The sequence below is a fragment of the Puma concolor genome, chromosome B3 (genome assembly GCF_028749965.1).
Source record: "Puma concolor isolate L17-30 chromosome B3, mPumCon1.1.hap2, whole genome shotgun sequence".
NCBI lineage: Eukaryota > Metazoa > Chordata > Mammalia > Carnivora > Felidae > Puma > Puma concolor.
In genome coordinates this window covers 117,583,065-117,607,605 of record NC_141672.1, presented here as the reverse complement: position 1 = coordinate 117,607,605, position 24,541 = coordinate 117,583,065, and the positions used below count along the sequence as shown (strand labels likewise).

The following is a 24,541-nucleotide window of genomic DNA, read 5'->3' as shown; positions in this document are numbered from 1 at the left end:
TATAAAAACAAAGAGAAAATAACAAGTATCAGAGAGGATCTGGAGAAACTGGAATCTTTGTGCACTGTTGGTGGGAATGTAAAAGAGTACAGCCAATATGGAGAACAGTATGGAGGTTTCTGAAGAAATAAAAACAGAACTACCATATAATACAGCAATCCCAGTTCTGGGTATTTATCCAAAAGAATTAGAATTAGCAAAGGGGCACATGCACCTCAATGTTTATAGCAGCACTATCAACAATAGCCAAATTAAGGAAAAAGCCAAATGTCCATTGACTGATGAATGGATAAAGAAGGTGTGGTATATATACATATATACAATGGAATATTACTTGGCAATCAAAAAGAATGAAATCTCGTCATCTGCAACGATGTAGATGGAACTACAGTGTATTATGCTAAGCAAAGTAAGACAGAGAAAGACAAATATCTTATGATTTCACTCACATATAGAATTTAAGAAACACAAAAGATGAACATAGGGGAAGGGAAGGAAGATAAAAACAGAGTTGGAGGCAAACCATAAGAGACTCTAAAATACAGAGAACAAACTGAGGGTTGCTGGATGAGGGGTAGGCTAAATGGGTGATGGGCATTAAGGAGGGCACTTGTTGGGATGAGCACTGGGTGTTAACGGAAGTGATGAGTCACTAGGTTCTACTCCTGAAACCAATACTATGCTGTATGTTAACTAACTTGAATTTAAACTAAAAAAAAAAAGAATTCAAGTATTGTGCTCAGTGCTGCGTGTAAAATTTCCAATGTTTACACTAAACTTTACATCTTAAGGAGAATGCTGTTATAGCCTTCGTATCCTACCATCTACAAGTGTACATGGCTTAAATACTGAATAAAAAGTCATCTGTCACAACTAAGGAAAAAAAAATTAGAATCAGGATCTTGAAGAGGTATCCACATTCTCATGCTCACTGCAGCATTGCTTACAATAAGCAAGATATGGAATCAACCCTAAGTGTCCATCGATGGATGAATGAATAACGAAAATGTGGTATACTAGAAATAAACCCAAACTTATATGCTCAATTAATCTACAACAAAGGAGGCAAGCATATACAATGGGGAAAAGATAGTATCTTCAATAAATGGCGCTGGGAAAATTGGACAGCTACATGCAAAAGAATGAAACTGGACCACTTTTTACACCATACACAAAAATAAACTCAAAATGGACTAAAGATCTAAATGTGAGACCTGAAACCATAAAACTCCTAGAAGAGAACACAAGCAGAACTTCTTTCACATCAGCCTTAGCAACAACATTTTTTCAGATGTCTCAACAGGCAAGGGAAACAAAAGGAAAAAAATAAATTATTGGGATCACACCAAAATAAAAACCTTTTGCACAGCACAGGAAACCGTCAACAAAATGAAAAGGCAACCTGCTGAATGAGAGAAGATATATGCAAATGATACATTCAATAAGGAATATCCAAAACATATAAAGAACTTATACAATTCACCACCAAAAAAACCAAAAACAAAAATAATCTGATTCAACAATGGGCAGAAGACCTGAATAGACATTTTCCCAAAGGCATAGAGATAGCCAACAGACACAAGAAAAGATGTTCAACATCACTAATCATCAGAGAAATGCAAATCAAAATCACAATGAGGTATCACCTGACACCTGTTAAAATGGCTAGAATCAAAAAGACAAGGGGTGCCTGGTTGGCTCAGCCAGTGGAGCATGTGACTCCTGATCTCAGGTTGTGAATTCAAGCCCCATGTTGGGTGCAGAGATTACTTAAAAATAAAAACCTTAAAAAAAAAAAAAAAAAAAAAAAAGACAAGAAATAACAAGTGTTGGCGAGAAAGTAGAGAAAAAGGAACCCTGCTGCGCTGTTTGTGGGAATGTAAACTGATGCAGCCACTCTTAGTGAGGAGGTTTCTCAAAAAATTAAAGATAGAAATATGATACGAATCTGATAATTCTACTAGTGGGTATTTACTGAAAGAAAATAAAAACACCAATTCGAAAAGACATGTGCACTCCTATGTTTACCGCAGCATTATTTACAATAGCCAAGATACGGTGGCACCTGGCTGGCTCAGTTGGTTAAGGGCCCAACTCTTGACCTTGGCTCAGGTCATGATCTCACAGTTTGTGGGATCGAGCCCCATGCCGCTCTCTATGCTGGCAGCTGGAGACTGCTTGGGATATTCTCTCCACCCCCCACCCCCACTTCATGCTCTCTTTCTTTCTCTCTCAAAATAAATAAATAAACTTAAAAAAAAAATACAATAGACAAGATATGGAAGCAACCTAAGGGCCCACTGATAGATGAATGGATAAAGAAGATGTGGTATTCATATACGACGGACTATTATTCAGCCATAAAAAAGAATGAGGTCTTGCCATTTGCAACAACATGGATGGACCTAGAGGGTATTATGCTAAGCAAAATAAGTTAGAGAAAGACAAAACCCATACGATTTCACTTATATGCAGAATCTAAAAAAACCAAATGAATACACACACAGAAAAAGCAGAAACAGACCCACGAATATAAAGAACAAACTGATGGTTGCCACAGGGGAGGGAGGCAGTAGGATGTGCACAATTGGTGAAGGGGAGTGGGAGATACAGGTTTCCAGTTATGGAATGAATAAGTCATGGGGATAAAAGGTGCAGTAGAGGGAACAGAGTCAATGATATTATAATATTGTTGCATGGTGACAGACGGCAGCTACACTTATAGTGAGCACAGCATGAAGTACAGACTCATTCAAGCACCATGTGGTACACCTGACACTAATGGAACTTTGTGGCTCAACTATACTCAATTGTGGAATATTATTCAGTCATTAAAAAGAAGAAAACTCTGTAATATGTGATAATGTAGATGAACCTGGTGAGCAAGATGTTAAATATTGATTGTATACATTTCAATAAAAAGTCAAATAAATGTAATTAAAGTGAAATAAACTAGTCACATAAGGACAAATGCTTCATGATTTCACTTCTATAAGGTATCTAGAGTAGTCAAACTCATCAAAGCAGAAACAGAATGATGGTTACCGGGAGCCTCAGGGGATGGGAAGGAAATGGAATGGCTGCTCCATGGGTTTAAGTTTCAGTCATGCAAGATGAAAAAGTTCTAGAGATCTTCTGTACAATATTGTGTTTGTAGTTAACAATATGCATTATACACTTACAATTTTCTTAGGAGGGAATCTCATATGTTTTTCACAATTTAAAAAAAAGAAGAAAAATGGACAAAGGCTACAAGCAGGATAAGAACAAATACAAAAGGCAAACATATGAAAAGATAATAATAGACATATACCATCTGATACAAGAAATTCAAACTCTCGGATACTGTAACCTGCCATAGAAATACAGACACAAGGACAAGGGGTTACAGAGCATCTACAAAGATAGTTTACATTTATACTAAACACACACACATACATACACTCTCTAATACATTCTGTAACTACACAGTTAAGTAGGTAAATATACAGAAACAGCCCTACAAGCTGATTCATGCCAAATGTGGCCTCCTGCGAGGTGGGATGGGTGGGTGGGTGCAGCATAGGCAACACAACACTGTATTTTTTTAAACTATAAAATTTTTATTCTGTATTTTCCTAGGTGGTTTTAATTTTCCTGAGCATCCCTTCATACTGCTGGTGTAATTCTAAGATAAATGATTATAAAATAGATCATTATGAACACACATGGAAAGAAAGCCACAACACTGAGTAAAAAAATATGTTGCAGGGGTGCCTGGGTGGCTCAGTTGGTTAAACATCTGACACTTGATTTCCACCCAAATCTTGATCTTGCAGTTCATGGGACTGAGCCCCTAGCCAGGCTCTGCGCTGACAGAGCCTGCTTGGGATTCTCTCAACCTCTCTCTCTCTCTGCCCCTTCCCTGCTCACGTGCGTGCGCTCTCTCACTCTCTCTCTCAAAATAAATAAATATTAAAAAAATACATTGCAGAATAATGTGTAGAGTACCTATTTTTTGTTAAAAACAAGCAAAATGTTTCTGAAAAGAAAAAAAAGTTCTGAAAAAGTATAGAGCACCAAACTGTTAACAAAGACGAACTGAAAGTCAGGCTTTTATTTTATACATTTTTATATTTCTAAAATTATTTTAGCCAATAGCACTTCTGTAATACGTTTTTAAAATTTTAGGCCATTTTAAAATTATCCTTTAAAATAAATTTTAATGATACAAATTGCTCATAGTCTACTAGGTGACAAAAGGTGGGCACAAAATTACATGTAAGATACCTATCGCAGGCATTATTTTTAAAACACAGAGGAAATAGTGCGCCTGGGTGGCTCAGGCAGTTAAGCCTCTGACTTTGGCTTGGGTCACGATCTCGCAGTTTGTGAATTTGAGCCCCTCATCAGGCACTGTGCTGCAGCTCAGAGCCTGGAGCCTGCTTCGTGTTCTGTGTCTCCCTCTCTCTTTGCCCCTCCCTTGCTTGCACTCTGTCTTGCACTCTCTCAAAAATAAACAAACATTAAAAAAATTATTAAAAAAACCCACAAAGGAAATACAGTTGAACCTTGAATAACACAGGGGTCAGGGATGCCAACTCCGCATGCAAATCTGAGTATAATTTTTGATTCTCAAAAGAAGCCTTACTGATAACATGCAGTTGATTAACACATATTATGCATGTTATATGTATTATATACTGTATTCTTACACAAAGTGAGCTAGAGAATAGAAACTGTTCGTCCGTCTTCAGCTCAGGTCATGATTTTGAGCCCCGCATTGGACTCTGTGCTGACATATCAGAGCCTGGAGCCTGCTTTCAGATTCTGTGTCTCCCTCTCTCTCTGCCCCTCCCCCACTCACACTTGGTCGGTCTCTCTCTCTCTCTTTCTCAAATAAATAAAAATAAACTGTTAAGAAAATCACAAGGAAGAAAAAATAACACTTGTAGTACTGTACTGTTTTTATGGGGGAGAAGTCCACATATAAGTGGACTCATCCAGTTCAAAGCTGTGTTGTTCAAGGGTCAACTACACAGGAAAATGTTTACAGTTACACCTATGTTATGTGGTTATGGTGACTTTATTTTCTCCTTTACAAATGTTTATATTTTCAATGTTTTCTAAAATGAGTGCGAATCCCTGTAACAATCAGAAGAAATAAATCAAAGTTACTTTCAAAGTAATGGAGCACTGAAGGAAGATTATCCTTGCCCTGCTCCATCTGGAAAGGAGTGAGAGGGAGCATGGGAAGAAGTAAAGCATGGAGGCTGAAGTCAGAACCCCCAGCCCAGCTTCCCAACTGTGAGACTACAAGGCGCCCACTCCACAATTCTTTCTTCATCTATAAAACAAACACATAAAGGGTGATGATATCAGGGCCTGCCTCACACAACTCAGTGAAATAAGGCAAGTACCTGGCATACAAGAAGTCAAAAAGTCTGAGCTATTAAAAATCAAAAACTTAAAAAAAAAAACAAAAGCAGCAAACAAACCATGATTGAGGACAGTCTGACATGAACTCTACTACCTCCCTCCTTTGCCAAGAAAACCTCACCTAGAAATGCTAGATAAAAGTCAGCACCCTCCACTCCTTACACATATAGCTAAGCTGAAACCAAGAGAGAAAGCCGAGCCTGCAGTGCAAGGAACAAAAAGGAATCAACGAACAGTGAGCAGGTGCCAAAGCTGTAGGACTCAAGGGAAAAGGAACCTGGATATAGTTCTTAACATCTAAGGGCTGAGGACTGGGGATTTAATCCCAAGGGAGAGGAGTCCAGGGCTGAAGGTCCCTTGCATGACAGGAACCAGAACTGAGATACATGCATAAAGCCAGAGGCCATGAAGGAATACATTTCCACCCCTCATTAGATGGGGCTTAAAAAACTGCACACCAGCCTGATGAAGTAAGGGAACTAGCCTTTTGTCAGGGCCCTCATGGAAAAATAGAGCCATAAGGAACAGAAGCCCAGACTCTCACCAGGCACAGATGGAGACTCCAAATACACATTACTCCAAAGTAATGACAACTAGCTAAACTCGCAGGGCCCCAGCAGAGGAGAAAACAAAACTCCCCTTAGGAATGCCTCCATAATCCAGAGCACATGGGACTCCCATGGAAACAAATCCCAACTCAAAATGAGCTTCCACTGGGAAAACAAAAACACCATAAGAGGAAATAAACCATCATATGGGAGAGTAACAAAAGAACTTGTACTCCAACGATGAGATAATAACAGAATGATCTAAAAGCATCTTTAAAATAAGCATGTTTAAAGAATGGCGGAATGTTAGTAATTGGTGAAAGCTGGGTAAAGGACACAGGCAGTTCATTACCATTCTCTTTTCTTTTGCATGTTGGAAATTTCCATAATAAAAAGTCTTAAAAATTCCATAATGTAAAGTTTTTTAAAAAGTTAACGATGTCTGGGGCACCTGGGTGACTTAGTCGGTTAAGAGTCCCACTCTTGATTTTCACTCAGGTCATGATCTCACAGTTTGTGGGTTCAAGCCCCGCATTGAACTCTGCACAGACAAGGTGGAGCCTGCTTGGGTTTCTATCTTCCTCTCTCTCTGCCCCTTCCCCACTTGGGCATGCGTTCTCTCTCTCAAAAATAAACAAACATTAAAAAAAGAAACATTAATAAAAAAAGTTCAAGATGTTCAAAGAGCTCAAAGGAAGGAATAGAAGCCAATTGGTAAAAACAGGCAGATTTTTAAAAGCCAAAAAAAATACAGAAATTAAACAACATTAAGATAAACACACAAAAATTTTTTTTAAATTGGTTCCATGCCCTTTGTGGGGCTTGAACTCACGACCCTGAGATCAAGAGTTGAATGCTTTACCGACTGAGCCAGCCAGGTGCCCTGTAAGATAAACAATTTTTTAAGTTATTAAGTAGAATAGACAGAGCTGAAGACAGAATTTAAAATTGGAAAATAGAATGTGAAAATGTTCCAGAATGCAGGAGAATGACATACAGAGATAAGGCTATATACAAGAAAAGATACAGAGAATACTGATTGAGAAGGTCCAAATACTTCTGTTAGAACAGTAGTGAAGAAAAAAAAGAGCAGCCAGAGGAAAAAAGGAGACAGATCAGGTTGAAGGAGCAGAAAAAGGCCCAAGTGGAAAAAAAAAAAAAATTAAGTCCAAACCTAGAATACTGAAATACAAGTGAAAAATAGCAGAGCCAAAAAAAAAAAAAAAAAAAAAAAAAAAAAAAAATCTTAAAAGCCATAAAAGAGAAAAAGGAATCACATAAGTGACAATTAGACCGACAATAGACTACTCAATGGAAAAATAGCTGCTAGGAGACAATGGAATCATACCATCAAAGTGTTAAGAAAAATCAAGGTCTGGGACACCTGGATGGCTCAGTTGGTTAAGTGACTGACTCCTGATCTCAGCTCAGGTCTTAATGTTTTGACCTCTGCGTTGAGCTCCACGCTGGGTGTGGAGCCTAAAGAAAAGAAAATCAAGGTCAATCTAGAATTTAAAACTATGAACAATCATACAAGAGTAAGGGAAAAATGAAGATATAAATTAAAAACTTTTTATCAGAAATACCAAGGCTGATTTTACTACATACAAATCTCTGCTAAAAGAATTAGTGAAAAAAGGAAAAAGAAGACCAAGCCCAAAGGGAAAGAGTGGGCTGTAAGAAGTCATGGAGAGGAAAGAAAAGGATAGGCTTGTTGGGAAGTCTAAATAAATACTTATCATTAAGGGAAAAAATTAATTTAGGGGAGGGGTTAGAACAAACTGCAACTAAAATACTAGCCACAATAAACTGGAAGATGGGAGCAGAATAAATGTTAAAACTAGAATCCTGAAGTTGCTAATTTTTTTTGATAGTAGTGTAAAAAGTCAAGAATGCAAGTTAAAAGCTAAACATAACGAAAAAAACAACAGAAACAGAAATTAATTTCTAAACCAGCAGATGAGACAAAGACTGAATTTTAAAAACTCCATCATGGGGCACCTGGGTGGCTAAGTTGATTAAACGTCTGACTCTTGATTTTGGCTCAGGTCATGATCTCACATTTCATGAGATCGAGCCCCACGTAGGGCTCTGACAACACCTTCTTTGGATTCTCTCCATCCCTCTCTGCCCCTCCCCGACTCATTTTTTTTTTCTCTCTCTCTCAGAAAATACATAAATTAAAAAAACAAACAAACAAACAAACCTCGGGGCACCTGGGTGGCTCAGTCAGCTAAGCATCTGACTTTGGATCAGGTCATGATCTGAGTTCCAGCCCCACGTCAGGCTCTGTGCTGACAGCTTGGAGCCTGGAGTCTGCTTCAGATTCTGTGTCTGTCTGTCTGTCTGTCTGTCTGTCTCTCTGCCCTTCCCCTGCTCATGCTCTGTCTCTCTCTCAAGAATAAATAAACATTAAAAAAAATATTAAAAGAAAAACAACCCCAATCAAATAACAAAAGACAGGAGAGAAAAAAATAACAAGCAAAGAAAAACTATGGTCAAACTGAAGACCCAAGGATAGAGGGTAGAAATAGATCCAAGTGTATCACTGATCCTAATAACTACATGGATCAAATAAAGCTAATAAAAAGGCAGAGATTATAGGTCTTTTCAAAAGAATTTATTTTATTTGTGAGAGAGAAAACAAGCATGCACAAGGGAGGAGCAGACAGAGAGGGAGGGAGAGTTGGAGAGGGGGAGAGAGAGAGACAGAGAGAGAGAGAGAGAGAGAGAGAGAGAGAGAAGGAGGGAGGGAAGCGGGGCTTGAACTCACACACAAACTGTGAGATCATGACCCCAGCCAAAGTAGGATGCTTAACCGACTGAGCCACCCAAGCACATGAGACAAAGAAAATCTTAAGCAGGCTCCATGCCAAGCTCAGAGTGAAGTTCAACTTGGGGCTTGATCTCATGACTGTGAGATCATGACCTGAGCCAAAATAGAAAATCAGATGTTTAACCAACTGAGGCACTTAAGACGCCCTGTTTATATGTGGTCTTAAGATGTAAAGATTGGAATGTGTCAAGGGCACCTGGTGGTTCAGTTGGTTAAGCGTCCAGCTCTTGATTTCAGCTCAGGGAGCGCCTGGGTGGCTCAGTTGGTTAAGCATCTGACTTCAGCTCAGGTCATGATCTCACAGTTCATGAGTTCAAGCCCCACATCAGGCTCTGTGCTGATAGCACAAAGCCTGCTTGGGATCCTCTCCTCCCTCTCTCTCTGCCCCTTCCCCAGCTCTCTTTCAAAAATAAATAATAAAACATTTACAAAATAAATAAATAAAATTAAGATTGTGGACTGTGTGAGGAAAAAACATACTAACACTAGTCCAAAGAAAGCCAGTCCTACACTGGAATACTTTAATTTACCTCTCTGAAACTGATTACACACACAAAACTTAGTAAGGATAAGGAAGATCTGAATAACACAATTAATAAGCTTGATCCACTAGATACACAACCCCACATCTATCAAAAACAAAACTGGCATTCCCTCCAAGCACATGGAGAATATATAGAAACTGATCATACATAAGGCCAACCCAAAGGACATCATAAAAAATTCCAGAAAATGAGTATCATGCCAGTTCTCTAACCACAATGGCTAGAACTTAATTATGAGCTAAATGAGAGGGTGGCTGGCTGGCTCAGTCAGTAGAGCATGCAACTCTTGATCTCAGGGTTGTGAGTTTAAGCCCCACACTGGATGTGTGGCATACTTAAGCTATAATTAGTATTTCTTAAAAACCTACACATTTTTTAAAAACCCACATACTTGGAAACTAAAAAATACTTCTGAACAACCCATGGGTTAAAGAAGCAATTACAACTGAAATAATGAAGTGTTTAGTACTAACCAATGAGAACATTACATATCAACATTTGTGGAATCCAGCAAAAGTGCAGCCCTGGGAGAAATCTACAGCTTCAAATGCATTTATTAACAAGAATTTCAGAAGCTATATTAAACATAAAATCAATTAGCCTTAAAAACAAAATAGACACAGGGGCACCTGGGAGGCTCCGTCGGGTAAGTGTCCTGACTCTTGATTTCAGCTCAGGTCATGATCTCACAGTTTGTGAGATCAAGCCCCACATGGAACTCTGCACTGACAGCGTGGAGCCTGCTTGGGATTCTCTGTCTCCCTCTCTCTCTGCCCCTCCCTTACTTGCTCTCTGTCTCTCAAAAATAGATAAACTTATTAAAAAAAATGAAATAGACACATACAGTGTACAAGTAAAATTTAGAAAATCTAAGATCAGTGGATAAAGTCTTTGTCAATACTTAGGTTGTGAGAGTATACTACAGTTTTATAAAATATTACCACTGAAGGAAATTGGGCAAAGTGTACAGAGATCTCTCTAAATTATTAAAAAGAAAATTTTTTTAAACATTTATTCATTTTTCAGAGACAGAGAGAGACAGAGCATGAGCAGGGAAGGGGCAGAGAGAGGGAGACACAGAATCCGAAGCAGGCTCCAGACTCTGAGCTGTCAGCACAGAGCCCGACACGGAGCTTGAACTCAGAACTGCAAGATCGTGACCTGAGCCGAAGTCGGACGCTCAACCGACTGAGCCACCCAGGCGGCCCTCTCTAAATTTTTTTTTTTTTTTTAATTTTTTTTTTCAACGTTTATCTATTTTTGGGACAGAGAGAGACAGAGCATGAACGGGGGAGGGGCAGAGAGAGAGGGAGACACAGAATCGGAAACAGGCTCCAGGCTCTGAGCCATCAGCCCAGAGCCCGACGTGGGGCTCGAACTCACGGACCGCGAGATCGTGACCTGGCTGAAGTCGGACGCTTAACCGACTGCGCCACCCAGGCGCCCCTCTAAATTATTTTTTATATTGGCCTGTGAATCTGCAATTATCTCAATGAAAATTTCAATTAAAAAAAAAAAAAAAAGGCCGAAATATCAAACACTACCACCACAAAACACTGGCAAGGATGTGGAGTAACAGGAACTTTCATTCATTGTTGGTGGGAATGCAAAATGATCCAGACACTTTGGAAGACAGTTTGGCAGTTTCCTACAAAACCAATCATATTCTTAACCTACAATCCAGCAGTTGCACTCTTTGGTATTTACCCAAATGAGTTGAAAACTTACGTTTATACAAAAACCTGTACACAGATGTTTACAGCAGCTTTATTCATACTTGCCAAAGCAACCAAGATATCCTTCAATAGGTGAATGGATAAACTGTGGTACATCCAGACAATGGAATATTACTCAGTGCTAAAAAGAAATGAGCTATCAAGCCATGTAAAGACATGGAGGAAAATTAAATGCATATTATTAAGTGAAAGAAGCCAATCTGAAAAGGCTATATACTGTATGATTCCAACTATATGATATTCTGAACTTTTTAAAGTGTTCATTTATTTTTCAGAGAGAGACAGAGTGTGAGCAGGGGAGGGGCAGAGACAGAGGGAGACACAGAATCCGAAGCAGGCTCCAGGCTCCAAACTGTCAGCACAGGGCCTGACTCGGGCTCAAACTCAACGAACCGTGAGATCATGACCTAGGCCCAAGTCAGACACTTAACTTACTGAGCCACCCAGGCTCTCCCAACTATATGATATTCTAAAGAAGGTAAAACTATGGAGACAATTAAAAAAAAAAAAAAAAAAAAATCAGTGGTTGCCAGGGAAGGAGGGATGAACAGGTGGAATAGAGAGGATTTTTAGGGCAGTGAAACTACTCTGTATGATACCACAGTGGAAGATATATGTCATTATACATTTGTCAAAACCCACAGAATGTACAGCACTAAGAGTGGACCCTATGTAACCACAGGCTTTGGGTGATAATGATGTGTCAATATAGGTATGATTGCAGGAGATGTACCCTCTAGTGGGGGATTTTGACAGTGGGAGAGGCTGTGTGTAGGTTGGGGCAGGGACTATACGAGAAATCACTGTAACTTCTACTCAGCTTTGCTGCGAACCTAAGACTGCTCTAAAAAAAAAAAGAAATAACGCCACTGACGTTAAAAAAAAGAAAAACAAAAACAGGGCAAACTAAAAGACAGTGGAAGACACAAATATTTATTCAGCACCTATTATCTGCTATCACTCTGCTAGGTACAGAGATACAATGATAAGCAAAACAGATATGGTCCCTGTCCTCTTATAGCTTACACCTAGTATAGGAATCAGCAAACAAAGCAACCACACAAATATAAAAATATAATGTTCAATGACAGCATATAACCTGATTTACAGGAAAGGTGCAGACAGTGCCTCTGAGAAAGAGATGTTTAAGGTGAGAACTGAAGGCAGGATAAGAGTTAGCCTAGAGGAATGTTCTAGGCAGAAAGACTAGCATACGAAAAGGCCAGCGTGGTTGGAGTAGAATGATAGATCAGGAGATTCACAAAAATAAGGCTGGACAAACAGGCAGGGATCAGATTATAAAGATTTTGGCTTTTGCAACTGGACCAACTGACACCACACTTGGATGGCATTAATGGAGTGACATAATCGGATTTATTTTTTAGAAGATCATTCTAGTTGCTGTGTAGAGAATGGATTAGAATGGGGGAGGGAAGACAGAAACTTGTGGATAGCTCCAGCAGTAGGTAGGCTACCCGGATTAGGTAGGTGATAGTGGAGAAGCAGAAAAGTGGCACAATTCTAGACATTTCAATGGGAGAATTGGTAAGACTTGGTGCTGGACTGGATGGATATCAAATGGAGTGACAGAGTAGGAGGTATGAGAGATGGTCAACTCTGAGGTTTCTGACATGAAGACCAAGTGGAGAGAAATGTCACTTCAGAGAAAGAAAAATAAAGGAGGAAGTAATTACAGGGGAGTAGGTTGGAAAGCAAGAGATGCCAGTAAAATACCTAGGTGGACATTTCAGGAATGTAGTTGGGGATACAGCAATTGAGCTCAGAATGGAAAAATGGGCTCAAACAATGCATACTGGAGTCCATGGCTTGTGGGCAGTATTTAAAACCATGAGAGTGAAAGAAAATTGCTCAGGGGAGCCTATATAGAGAAGGTTTAAGCCCAAGCCCTGGGTAACTTGGGGTTCTAGCAGTCGCACAGAAGAGAAAGGAAAATAAGCCAATGGAGGGGCTATGGAAAGCAAAGGAAGAGAATGCTTCAAGGAGAGGGGTCCACTGTATTTGGAACCACTGAGAAATCAAGTGAGGTGAGGGTAGGTTGGGCTTAGCAACATGGCGGTCACTGGGAGGCCTCACCAAGAGGAACTTCAGGGACACGGAAGAGACAGAGCCCAGACTGAAGTGTGCTGAGGAGTAAGCAGGAGATGACAAAGTGGAGGTGGGGAGTGCAAACAATTCCTCTGAGCAGCTCTGTTGTGGGGAGGGGAGACAATGAGGACCAAGCAGGAAGGAGAGATGGCCAGTCAAGGGAAGGTTTTTAAAAAGTGACTTCTCATTCCCTTGTAACAAATGAATCAGACAGACTTACTGATTAAAGGAGCTTTTTGCTGTTGTTGTTTTTAAATTTGGGAGATAGCAGAATGCGCGTGAATGTGGAAAAAAGCTTCAGAAGCCAGTGGGTCCCAAGAAATAGTCCTTTCTCTGATGGAGCAAGTCCCTGAGAATTAGGAGGGGATGGGATCTCAGACACATGTAGAGGGATCAATGTTTGGTAAGAACTGTAAGGAGCTAACTTAAGTCGCGACCATGCCTTTATAAGAATTCAATGTAAATAAGGCTTAGCTCCACCTAAAGAAATATGCACATATCCCTATTTTTTTTTTTTTTTTTTTTTAAGTAAGATCCCTGCCCAATGTGGAGCCCAACGCAGGGCCCAAACTCACGATCCTGAGATCAAGACCTGATGTTTAACCAGCTCTGAGCTACCTAGGCGCACCCCCCCCCCCCCACATATCCCTATTTTAATGTGGAAAGAAGCAGCTTCAAAAGTGCAATCGTTTCTCAACAAGGAGAAAATAAAAATTTTTTTAAAGGTGCGGACTAAAAAAAAAGTGCAATGGTTTCAGCTGACATAAACCTGAAATGTTTCAGAGAACTCCAGAATACTAGAGTTTGGTTACAGCTCTAGGAAACTTGAAAAGAAATTGTTTTAGAGCAGTATCTAAGATTTATGGAGCATCTTACTTATACGGGTAGTAAAGACTAAAGGATTACAGCTTCAAAAAGTATCTCAGTGCAGGGGCACCTGGGTGGCTCAGTCGGTTGAGCGTCCGACTTTGGCTCAGGTCATGATCTGGCGGTCTGTGAGTTCGAGCCCCGCGTCGGGCTCTGTGCTGACAGCTCAGAGCCTGGAGCCTGCTTCGGATTCTGTGTCTCCCTCTTTCTCTGCCCCTCCCCCGCTCAATGCTCTGTCTCTCTCTCTCTGTCAAAAATAAATAAACATTAAAAAAAAAATTTAAAAAAAAGTATCTCAGTGCTAATGACAATCTGACCCAACCCTTGTATGACGGTATAAATTGTACAAAGGTCTCTCACTTCTATTCTTTGCCCACCTTGGTAATATCTTTACAATTGCTCACTGAACACAGTTGGAGAGGATTACCATCCTGTGGGATAGATGGATGCATGGGTTCAGAATGGCAGGCTAGGACACCTGTCCCAAGCAAGCAGTGAAGCTAGGATCTAAAGCCACATTTTTGGCTCCAAAACCAATGCCGATTTACTAATTAAATCTGTTACCAATTAACAAGTTTGCTGAATATTTATGCCTTAACCTTTCAGGGTTAATGTATAAAAGGGCAACCAAGTCTAAAAATCACCACAGACATTTTTAGACATCACGGAATGCCAGGCTAGAAGCACCACTGGTAGAAATAAATGAGACAGTACAAGTTCTAGGTCTCAATCCTCTCCTCAGTGACAGTTTGGTCTCCCAGGTGACTGTGGGGAAAGACATGAACTCAACACAGACATTGAAAGTAGAAGTGACAAAAACTTTAAGTTTGACAAATTCTTCAGAGACCAAGACCAAAACGCAAAGAAACAGAGTCTAGGGCGGCGTCGAGGAAGGCACGGCGTACTTTCTGTTTCCAATTACACAACGTAGAGCAGGGTTTCTCAACACGGTAGTAGTGACATTTTGCACCAGGAAATTCTTTGTCGTGGGGGACTGTCCTGTGCAGTACAGGATGTTTAGTAGTAGGGCCTCTACTCACTATATGCCAGTAGCACATCTCCCACACCCCAGTCACAACAACCAAACATGTCTCCTGACGTTGTCAAACAACCTCTGGGAGCAGGGTGGAGGGAGACTGACCTCAATTCAGAACCAACCACTGGCTGGTTCCACTGTGATGGCAGAAGCTAAGGGCACGCAAGACAGACCTACAAAGAAAGCGAGGAAAGCTTATGACCTTATTTTTTTCAGGCACCAGTTTGCACAGTCTTTACAAAAAGCATCAAATGTTCCAAGGACAGGTAGCATGTACCGAGAAAAGTAGGCCTAGTCCAAGAAACGGCACCTTACTACTTAATAGGTTTTACAGACCAAGCAGTCAGCCATGCTTCCTCCTTCCCACACTTGGTGACCGAGGTGACCAGCAAAGCAGGCCGAAAATCAGACACATACACTCGGCTCCCCCATGCCTACCAAGGTGTTCCTCATCTTTCTATTCTCTGGCAGGGAGTCTACACCCTTCTGGAAACCTTCGGGCTCCACTAACAGGCTCAAGACAGACAAAGCCTGTATTGCCTGAACTACCCTCTTCGCAGGAGGGCAGAAGACCACCTCTAATAGGCCAGTAACACCCCCCATTTGGTTGTATGCTGACAGGGCTCTACTGATCTCCCTTGAGAGAAGGGACACTCAGCTCTTTGTCTGTTGCCTTGTTTTACAATTATTTACTCTGCCTATCGAAATCTGATGGGCTTTAGAATGCTTGGTTCAATGGCATTATCTATTTTCCCATCACTCTGGTGTCAGAGAATACTACATTCTGTCTAACGATCCAGGCCTTAAGAAGCAATTCTTTTCTAAGAGTTTCTTTAAAGAGAATCCATAAAATTATCTTGACTTCCCATGTTCTAAGAAAAGGGCTATAGAACAAAAGATAATCTGTGGAATCCTTAGGTTTTTTAAATTTTGCTTTTTGCTTGGCAGATGCTTGCTGACCCAAGTCCCCAAAGTCTTGTAAAATAACTTGAGTATTCCTGCTGGTTTCCCAAGCTGTGCTAGCCATGCTGTTGTCAAAATTAACTTTTTTACCTTGGTGTGTGAATGTCCGAAACAAAACCTCGTTTTAAAATATCTGCAGCATTGCTATGACTGGGCAGCTGGGCTTCGGCTGACTTAGGACAGAGTGAAATTACTGCCACCCAAGCCCCAGTCCTCCTGGAGGTTTCCACACGGCCTCTGCTTAGACTGTGAGCATCTTGAGAGGGAAGCCCACAGTTAGTCCATGGAGCTCAGTCTCTCCCTGCAAAGAAGCTTTTTACAAAGAAGACTTTTACAAAGTCTGTTGTGTAAAAGACCAAAATGGATACTGCAACACATTAACAATGAGATCATTTTGTGTTACCTGTAGAAGATCTCTGTAACTATTGCTGGAGCAAAGGATACCCCATTCCTGCTCTCTACAAGTCAACTGCATCAGAAACAGAAGACTGTGAACAATAAAAAAGCTAATTTCATGCTCTGTGATGGTTCCTATAGGCTCTCCCCAAGTATAGTTTTTCAGCACCCCCTTCCTAAGCACAGCTTTTTAAAAGTTGTTGTTTTTTGTTTTGTTTTTTTTTTTATCCCAAGCACATTATTTACTTCTTTAAAAGATTAAGGGTACCTGGGTGACTTGGTCGGTTAAACATCCAACTTCAGCTCAGGTCATGTTCTCATAGTTTGAGTTCAAGGCCCGCATCCACCTCTGTGCTGACAGCTCAGAGCCTGGAGCCTGCTTCAGATTCTCTCTCTCCCTCTCTCTCTCTTTCTCCCCCACTCACACTCTTGTTTCTGTCTCTCTCAAAACTAAACATTAAGAAAAAAAAATTTTAAGGCAGGATTAGACAAAGGAGGAGGGCACAGACCAAAGCAATTTTCTAAAATTAAACTCAAAAGGAAAAGGTGTGCATCTGAGGTTTTCCCCAACCCAGTTCTTGGTCTCTGAATCCAAGGGGAAGGGAAATTTGGGACGTGAGATTAGGCCTCAGCTACGCAGGCATTTATAAAACATCCTGGCAGGTGCTCTGCCAGGCAGTCTATAATTAGTGAGTGTGCCTCAGAAACTTAAAACGAACTCAAAGGGTTTCAGAAACCATCAGCCAGCCCCTGAGCACTGAGCTGTGTAGTCCTGGGGCCACTCCACCCAGAACACGGCGCTGGGTGCCCGCTACCGTGCATCCGTGTGTGCATGCACACGCCGGCTGGGGAGAGTCTCTTTTTTCAAAGCTCTCATGGCTTGACCTCAACACCTGCTACACTTCCTGAAGACAGACAGGCTCTGGAGCTCCACTTGTTCCTCGCACGCGGCTGCACTTTCTAGGAACGACCGCACACACGCAGAGGCTGGCCAGCTGCCAAGGCGGGGGCAGCCCAGCCGCCTCGGGCCTGAACTTTCCCAGTGCTGTCAGGGCGGGATCCCGCTATGAGCTGACTCAGCGGCCGGCATGGAACTCTGCCAGCCACAAGGCAGCGCGGGGGCTGCAGGCAACTCACAGATGTTTTGCTAAACCAAAGCAATCAGCCAGGAGGCGGGTCTGGGCTGGCGGCCAGGCTGCCGCTGTCGTGGAAGCGGGGACTCTCTGATCCAAGTCCCAGCTCTGCCACTACCTCCTGGTGATCTGAGGGAAAACCTCGGTGCACCTCGGCATCTTGCCTGCTCCAGGGCCTGTGTGGCTGCGGTGGAGGAGGTGGAGGACGGAGCATAAAAGAGCGCCTGGAGCACTCCTACCTACCGTGCTAGCTCAGTCAATCCTCACAACACCCTCGGGAGGTACGCCTGTTTTCACTCCACAGACGAAAGGATGCAGGCTCACAGACTGAGAGCCCTACTAAAGGATCACAAGGGTAATAAATGGAAGAAATGGGAACTGAACCCCCCACTTTGCTAGCTCTGGAATCTACTGCAAACACTGCTGTGGTCAAACGCAGATCAATTACACAGAGCTCCTGTATTCAAAGCCGCTGATTTTTCAGGTTCCAAAGGACCTTTCTTACAGGACTTCTCAGTTGCCCTGTGAACACCCACAGCTCTTTACAACTTATTTCCAAAGAGCAAAGCACCACTGGGCCGCATGAAGAGCATGTACTTGTGGGGAGTACCCAGATACTACCAGCTTTATCATGAACTCCCTAAGCACCAGCAAGTCACTTAACCTGGAACAATCCACCAACACTCCCATTCTGTTGGTGAGGAAAAACTGCATGGCAGGTCAGAAAGGGAAGAGGAATCAGAAGCCAAAGGCTTGGCTGACAACACAGATTCCTTGGGCTCCACCCAAATAGAATTCATTTTTATTTTTAATGTTTATTTATTTTGAAAGAAAGAGGGAGTGCATGCAAGCAGGGACAGGGGCAGAAAAAGAGGAGAGAGAGGGAGACAGAGAATCCCAAGCAGGCTCTGCACTGTCAGCACAGAGCCCAATGCCAGGCTGCAATTCACAAACCATGACCTGAGCCAAAAGCAAGAGTCGGACACTTAACTGACTGAGCCACCCAGGCGCCCCCCAAAATATAATTCTTTAAGACCCTGGGATCTGTATTTTTTAAAGCTTACAGGATAACTGTGATGCTCAGCCACGTTTGAAAATCACCTGCGCGTGGGGCACCTGGGTGGTTCAGACATTTAAGTGTCCAGCTCTCGAGTTTGGCTCAGGTCACAATCTCACGTTTGTGAGATCAAGTCCCATGTGGGGCTCTGTGCTGAGTGTGGAGCCTACTTGGGATTCTCTCTCTCCCTCTCTGCCCCTACCCCTGTCACAGACAGACAAACAAACGCCACTTGAAAATCATGGGGCGCCTGGGTGGCGCAGTCGGTTAAGCGTCCGACTTCAGCCAGGTCGCGATCTCACGGTCCGTGAGTTCGAGCCCCGCGTCAGGCTCTGGGCTGATGGCTCGGAGCCTGGAGCCTGTTTCCGATTCTGTGTCTCCCTCTCTCTCTGCCCCTGCCCCCTTCATGCTCTGTCTCTCTCTGTCCCAAAAATAAATGAAAAACGTTGAAAAAAAAAAAAATTAAGAAAATCACTTCAGCTTACCTTGGCTAAAATTGGAATTTTGAGGTCTACCTTTTCCTGTTTCAAAGGGGGTGGTATAAGGGTGAAATGAAATCATGTCTACAACGCTCTTCGTTGGAAAACATACACAACACAGGTGCTTCTTGTCAGCTACACTTAACTGCAAAACAACAAAACTGTCCTTAAAGAGTACGATCCTGGGGGCGCCTGGGTGGCGCAGTCGGTTAAGCGTCCGACTTCAGCCAGGTCACGATCTCGCGGTCCGCGAGTTCGAGCCCCGCGTCGGGCTCTGGGCTGATGGCTTGGAGCCTGGAGCCTGTTTCCGATTCTGTGTCTCCCTCTCTCTCTGCCCCTCCCCCGTTCATGCTCTGTCTCTCTCTGTCCCAAAAATAAATAAAACGTTCAAAAAAAAAAGAGTACGATCCTGGGTTAGCCTGGGGCTATGAAATGGTCTTAGGCAAGACTGTTCTCTTACTAATGTACAAAAACTGTAATTAGAGTCGCGTGTCGCATATATTTAGATATCCTTCATAACACTGTTGCAACCTCATCCTTCCTTTTTAAAAAAAGAGATTGTACTGACATTCTTTCACATCCAATTTGAAACTATATTAGGAGGACACACTTCATTGCTGTAATCAAGAAACGAGTATGGGGGAAAAAAACTCAAAGTCTATTTACGGTGAGACCGTTGGGTCACTGAAGCGGGGTGAGAAGGCACACACTGGGGGAGACCCCGGCCCTGGCAGTACCCCTCGCAGCCAGCCTTTAGGAAGGACAAATGACCCCCTGCACCACAAAGACTGACCTGCTTGAGCTGCTCATCCAGATTCCAGCTCGGCTGCCCAGCTGTGGAGACGGAAGGTGGGGCCTTGGAAGCATCTTTGGTATGGTCTTCTTTAGCTTGCTGTCCCCGCGGCGGGAGCCCCGGCGCTGGAAGCAGACCGGACACGGGTGCTGCTCTGGGGTCCTGGCGAACCACTTTCTGCACATGAAAATACTTTGAAGGAGCCTGGGCCTCTTTCTCAGCCACCTCTGCAACTTCATCATCCCCATCCTCATCTTCCAGACCTCCTTCCTCTTCCTCAGGCTCTGAGTTCACGTTGCTCCGTTCAAACACTCGGGCCACTGCTGTGGCTGGTGGAACTCTGGCTAAGGGCCCCAGGGCAGGGCTGCCAGAAGACCTCCCAGGGGTGGCGGAAAGGAGAGTCTGCTGCGCGACCAACTTCTGGGCATATAAGAATGGGGCTTCCCTCATCTGTTGTCCCTGCTTCTCCCTGGCATCCATCTGCAGAGGAGCCAGGTGTGGTGGCGGTGGCGGTGGCGGTGGCGGCGGCTGCTTCTGTTGCTGCAGTGGCTCCATCACTGCCTCGAGTTTCACCCACCGATTGGCATGGCTCTGAACCTGGGCACAGCCCAGTGGGCACACTGGGTCTGAACCTTAAGTGATCAACAGAAACCACAAAGAAGGAGAAACAAGGGGGGAAAATGTAAAACAGGTATTAAAAGACTTTCTTTTTTCCACTAAAGGGTGTGAGTTCTGAACACTAAACATACACTCCTAAGCCTGGGTTTTAAGAGGAATGAGCGGACTTGGGGGGAGGGAGGTCAGAGGGGACGTAGTGAACGGTGTGAAGACAGGATGAGTCTCAGCAGAGGTGGACTACCGTGGGTTTAAAAAGAAGTAAATCCAGACAATACCTAGCCTGTGAACTTCTGTGTTCTGACCTTTCTCTCTCAACATTATCAAACATTAGCCAGTTTATTACTGTGAACTTCTGTGTTCTGATCTCTCTCTCTCAACATTATCGAACATCAGCCAGTTTATTACTGGAAAGGCAACTGGGTTTGCACTGTACAAAGGTGGTGAGTATGAAAACCTCAAGAATAAAGGAAAGAAGGTCCTGCCTACAAAAGAGGGAACACTGTTTACGTTCCCAGGCCCATCAGAGAAAGAAGTACCATCCAAGCCAGACGCAGAGCAATCAGGAAGACAGAATGATTTCTCTCATACCAAAACAGAACCTAGCAAACGGCTTTTAGGTTTAAACTTTTCAAATTTCCCAGATCAAATTGCCAGCCTGCTCTTCAAGTGGGCTGAGCCATGTTAACTGTACAGTATGGCCTCAAAAAGAATCCAGTTTCAACAACATGAAAGAAATACACAAGGAGGCAAGAGTTTCAAATTGCAATCGTCGCTCAAAAAACAAACAGTGGGGGGAATTCCTCTGGAGATTTTAAAGTTAATTAAATTGAAACAGATATTAATATTGTCTCAACAACAAGGTGATGCTTCTTTTTTATAAACCACCAAGTAAATCTCTTCACATCTCTTTTCTTTCTGACTCACTTCTACTATGACATTCTAAGACAAATACCAAAAAGAAAAGGCTTTCGGGCCAAAAGTACTCTAGGGACAGGTTTATCAGCATTCTTACCAATCAGTCTCCAAACACATCCCCCTTTCACACCCTCTTCTCCGCTACCTCCCTCTTTCCTGTCCTCCTCTCCAGATCTCCACCCCCAACAAACCTCACTTGAGTTATGTTTCCCCATAACTGATTGGATTACTACGCACGGGCAAATTGCAGGTAACAGGACTCGCAACATGGCGTACAATGTTGTCATCACATGAAAGAAGAAGCTGCTTCGCACAGGTTGGGACTTGATATTTGCATTGTTTCACTGTTTTAGAACGGAGTATAAAGATTAAAAAAAAAAAAACTAAATGCCTTCAGTGTTTTCAAAAATTCACGGGGAAGTAATCACATCCCTAGCAATAAAAACTGTGTGGTTTTATTAATTTTTTAATGGGTTAGAGGAAAAAGGTACAATTTTTAAAGCAAGGCAAAAAAGCAGAGATAAGAATTCTCATTTTCGGTGTATCCGAGAAGCACTGCTTTTGCCTTTTGAATTTGGTGGAAGATTCAAATTCCAATTTGCCTCTTACTGCCTTTACTTCCTCTCTTGGCACTTGAGAAAGTGTGAGTTACGCCTGCAGCTTTAGCCCTTTTTATAGTGTAACAGAACATGAAAAGACTTACACCCACATTAAATCCAGTTGGCAAAAGTATGCGTTTAGGATAAAAACTGGCGTAAAAAAAAATTAAACAAAAGAATAAAGCAAATAATTCGGTGGTCATTTTAATTTTCCTTACAATCATTGCAGTCAATCAGTTACAAGAGGAGTAATTTTTCGACTGAGTCCTGCCAGCCACTGAACAACTGCTTCTTGTCCTGTGGCACCATCTTCTTAGTATGCTGTCCCCAGCAGAGGGGGAGGTGTCTCACAGCCTCTTTAGTAAGATTGAAATGACTCAGTTCCACAACTCAATACACACACCCTCCCCCAAGAGCCCATCAACCAACTGTCCCTAAGCAGAAAGATCCAAACAATAATGCCACCTGCCTGTATTTAGAAAACTTGGGTCTCAGAAATCTAAGCCAGTTCATCCCTTCACACGGCCCCCTCCCCCATTTCCACTAAAGTTCCCGGACCACCCGGCGCCCGGCGCAACGGACCCCTTGTAGCTTTGAACCCGGCCTCCCCTACCATTCCCGCTACCTTCGCTGCCGGATCCCTCTGGCCCCGGTTCCCTTCAAGCCCCACACCTCCTTCCCTGGTTACGCCAGCACCCCCCCCCCCTTCATTATACCCCCAATCGCAGCCCTATCACTTTTACCTCCACCAAGCCCTCTCAGCCAATCCGCTGGCTCTTCTTCGATCGCCCCAACCCCACCTATCCTCGCCCTCAGTTCCCGGGGGCCCCTTTTACTCTTCCCATCTCTTTATCTCAAATCACCCTACCGGTTGCAGGGCGCCTCGGGTCTCCTCCCGGCGCTCTCACTTTTCCTCCGCGGCCCCGCGCTCAGCCGGCCCGCGCCTTCGCGTCTCCCCCCCACACACCTGCCTCCCCTCGCGTACCTCCACCTGCCACAGCCCCCTCTCCCGCGCGACTGAGGGAGCCGGGCCCCACGCGGCTTACCTGTGCGCAGCTCTCCGGGTCCGGCCAGGGGGGGGTGAAAGCAGCCACTCAGGCCCCGCCGCAGCAGCTGCGTCTCGGACTCCTCCGCAGCCGGGGGCCACAGCCGGGGCGGGGCCCGCACCGGAAGCGGCGCCGCGGGGCCGGGACCGCGAGCCCGGGGCGGGGCCGGGGCGGGGCCACACTGGGTGGGGCGGGGCCTGAGGCCGGAAGCAGCCAAAATGGGAACGAGGGGGCGGGGTCAAGCGGAAGTGACTTCTAGGGACGGCTCCGCCCGACTGAGTCGTTGGCGGAAGCGGATGGAAGCTGGCGGAAGCTTCCGCCAATGGGGAGCGTGGACTCCGCGGCGTTCCGGTGTGAGGGCTTCCGCGCGGAGTTGAAAAGAGATGGGCTGCGTTCAGTCTTCTCTGTGTTTTCTGTTTGTGCAGGTGTGGCGCGGCGTCAGGTTGGTAGGAAGGTAAATAAAGGACGAGAGGTGTCCGTGTTTTTTTCTGCTTCCGTCCCCTTCCCAACCATCTGCTTTCAAACCGATTTTCCTCTGAGATGCCCTCTTCCAGACCAGTTTTCTCTGAACCTCTTGAACTGGGAGCTGGTTGTGTTCCGAGGATGCTGCATCCTCTGGAACCCCCTCCCATGAATTAGTATTCTCACTTCCGAAGTTCAAAAGGTGGGGGGCTATGTGCCGAATCCGGTCACCTCTTGTAAAAACCCTTGCTTCTCAGACACTTCTTAAGACTTTGCCACCTATGTAACCGCCTCTTAGAAACTATCTGTTATTTGTGCATCCAGCTCCGTGTTTTAATTTTCTCTCCTCTATCTTCCATCTTGATAATTAAAGTGAAACTGCCCCTGAACCATCTTGGGCCTCATCTTTAGCGACCCTGACATCAGCCTCCCAATCTTAGGCAAAAGCCTGGACCTTGTCACCAGAAACATTGTTGTGTCACAAATTAGTAATTGGAACATCCTTCTGTCCAATTGCAACCTGATGTCCTTTCAGTTTGACTGCTGAAGAACTTGTTCCGAACTTTTTTTTCACTTTATCAGTACCTCTAATCCGTTGAAAGCCTCCACTTAGTCTGCATTCTTCACTTCCCTTCTTATGCGTCTTAGATACAAGGGTGTACCATTACAATCTGGCTCTTACTACTAAACCTGCCTGCCATGCCCTTTTTCTCCAACTAAGTCCTCCACCCTAGGTGGACCAACATGCCTCCCTATTCCTGTAGCTGGTCATAGAAAATTGTCCTGCTGAACAGACTGCCATCACTAGCTTACTAATTTCAACCATAAATTGGCTCTGAAATCTTTTAGTGCCTGGAAATTTCATTATAATATTTTTCTAGTTAATTTGCTGTCCACTAGCTCTGCAAATCTGTAACCCTACACTTCCCATACACCTTCCCCTGATTATCTTACTGTATAAGTCACAAAGTGTAGAATGCCCTATACC

The 24,541-nt window shown here is 43.5% G+C and overlaps 1 protein-coding gene across 6 annotated transcripts in view; it reads right to left on the bottom strand.

Annotated features, from left to right (window-relative positions):
* Nucleotides 1-23,247, bottom strand: part of ARID3B (AT-rich interaction domain 3B) — a 58,222-nt gene extending 34,975 nt beyond the window's left edge. For 4 of the 6 annotated variants that reach the window (XM_086711208.1, XM_086711211.1, XM_086711212.1 and 1 more), the window contains exons 1-2: nt 23,092-23,247; nt 19,914-20,545 (exon numbers count right to left, since the gene is read on the bottom strand). In XM_086711208.1, coding sequence (XP_086567334.1) covers nt 19,914-20,468 — 555 coding nt within the window. In that variant the 5' untranslated portion in view covers nt 20,469-20,545; nt 23,092-23,247. Of the gene's footprint in view, nt 1-19,913; nt 20,546-22,788; nt 22,861-22,913; nt 22,937-23,091 lie in introns of those variants that run through there. The other 2 variants (XM_086711210.1, XM_086711209.1) reach the window with 2 other exon arrangements.
* Nucleotides 23,248-24,541: the final 1,294 nt, after the last annotated feature.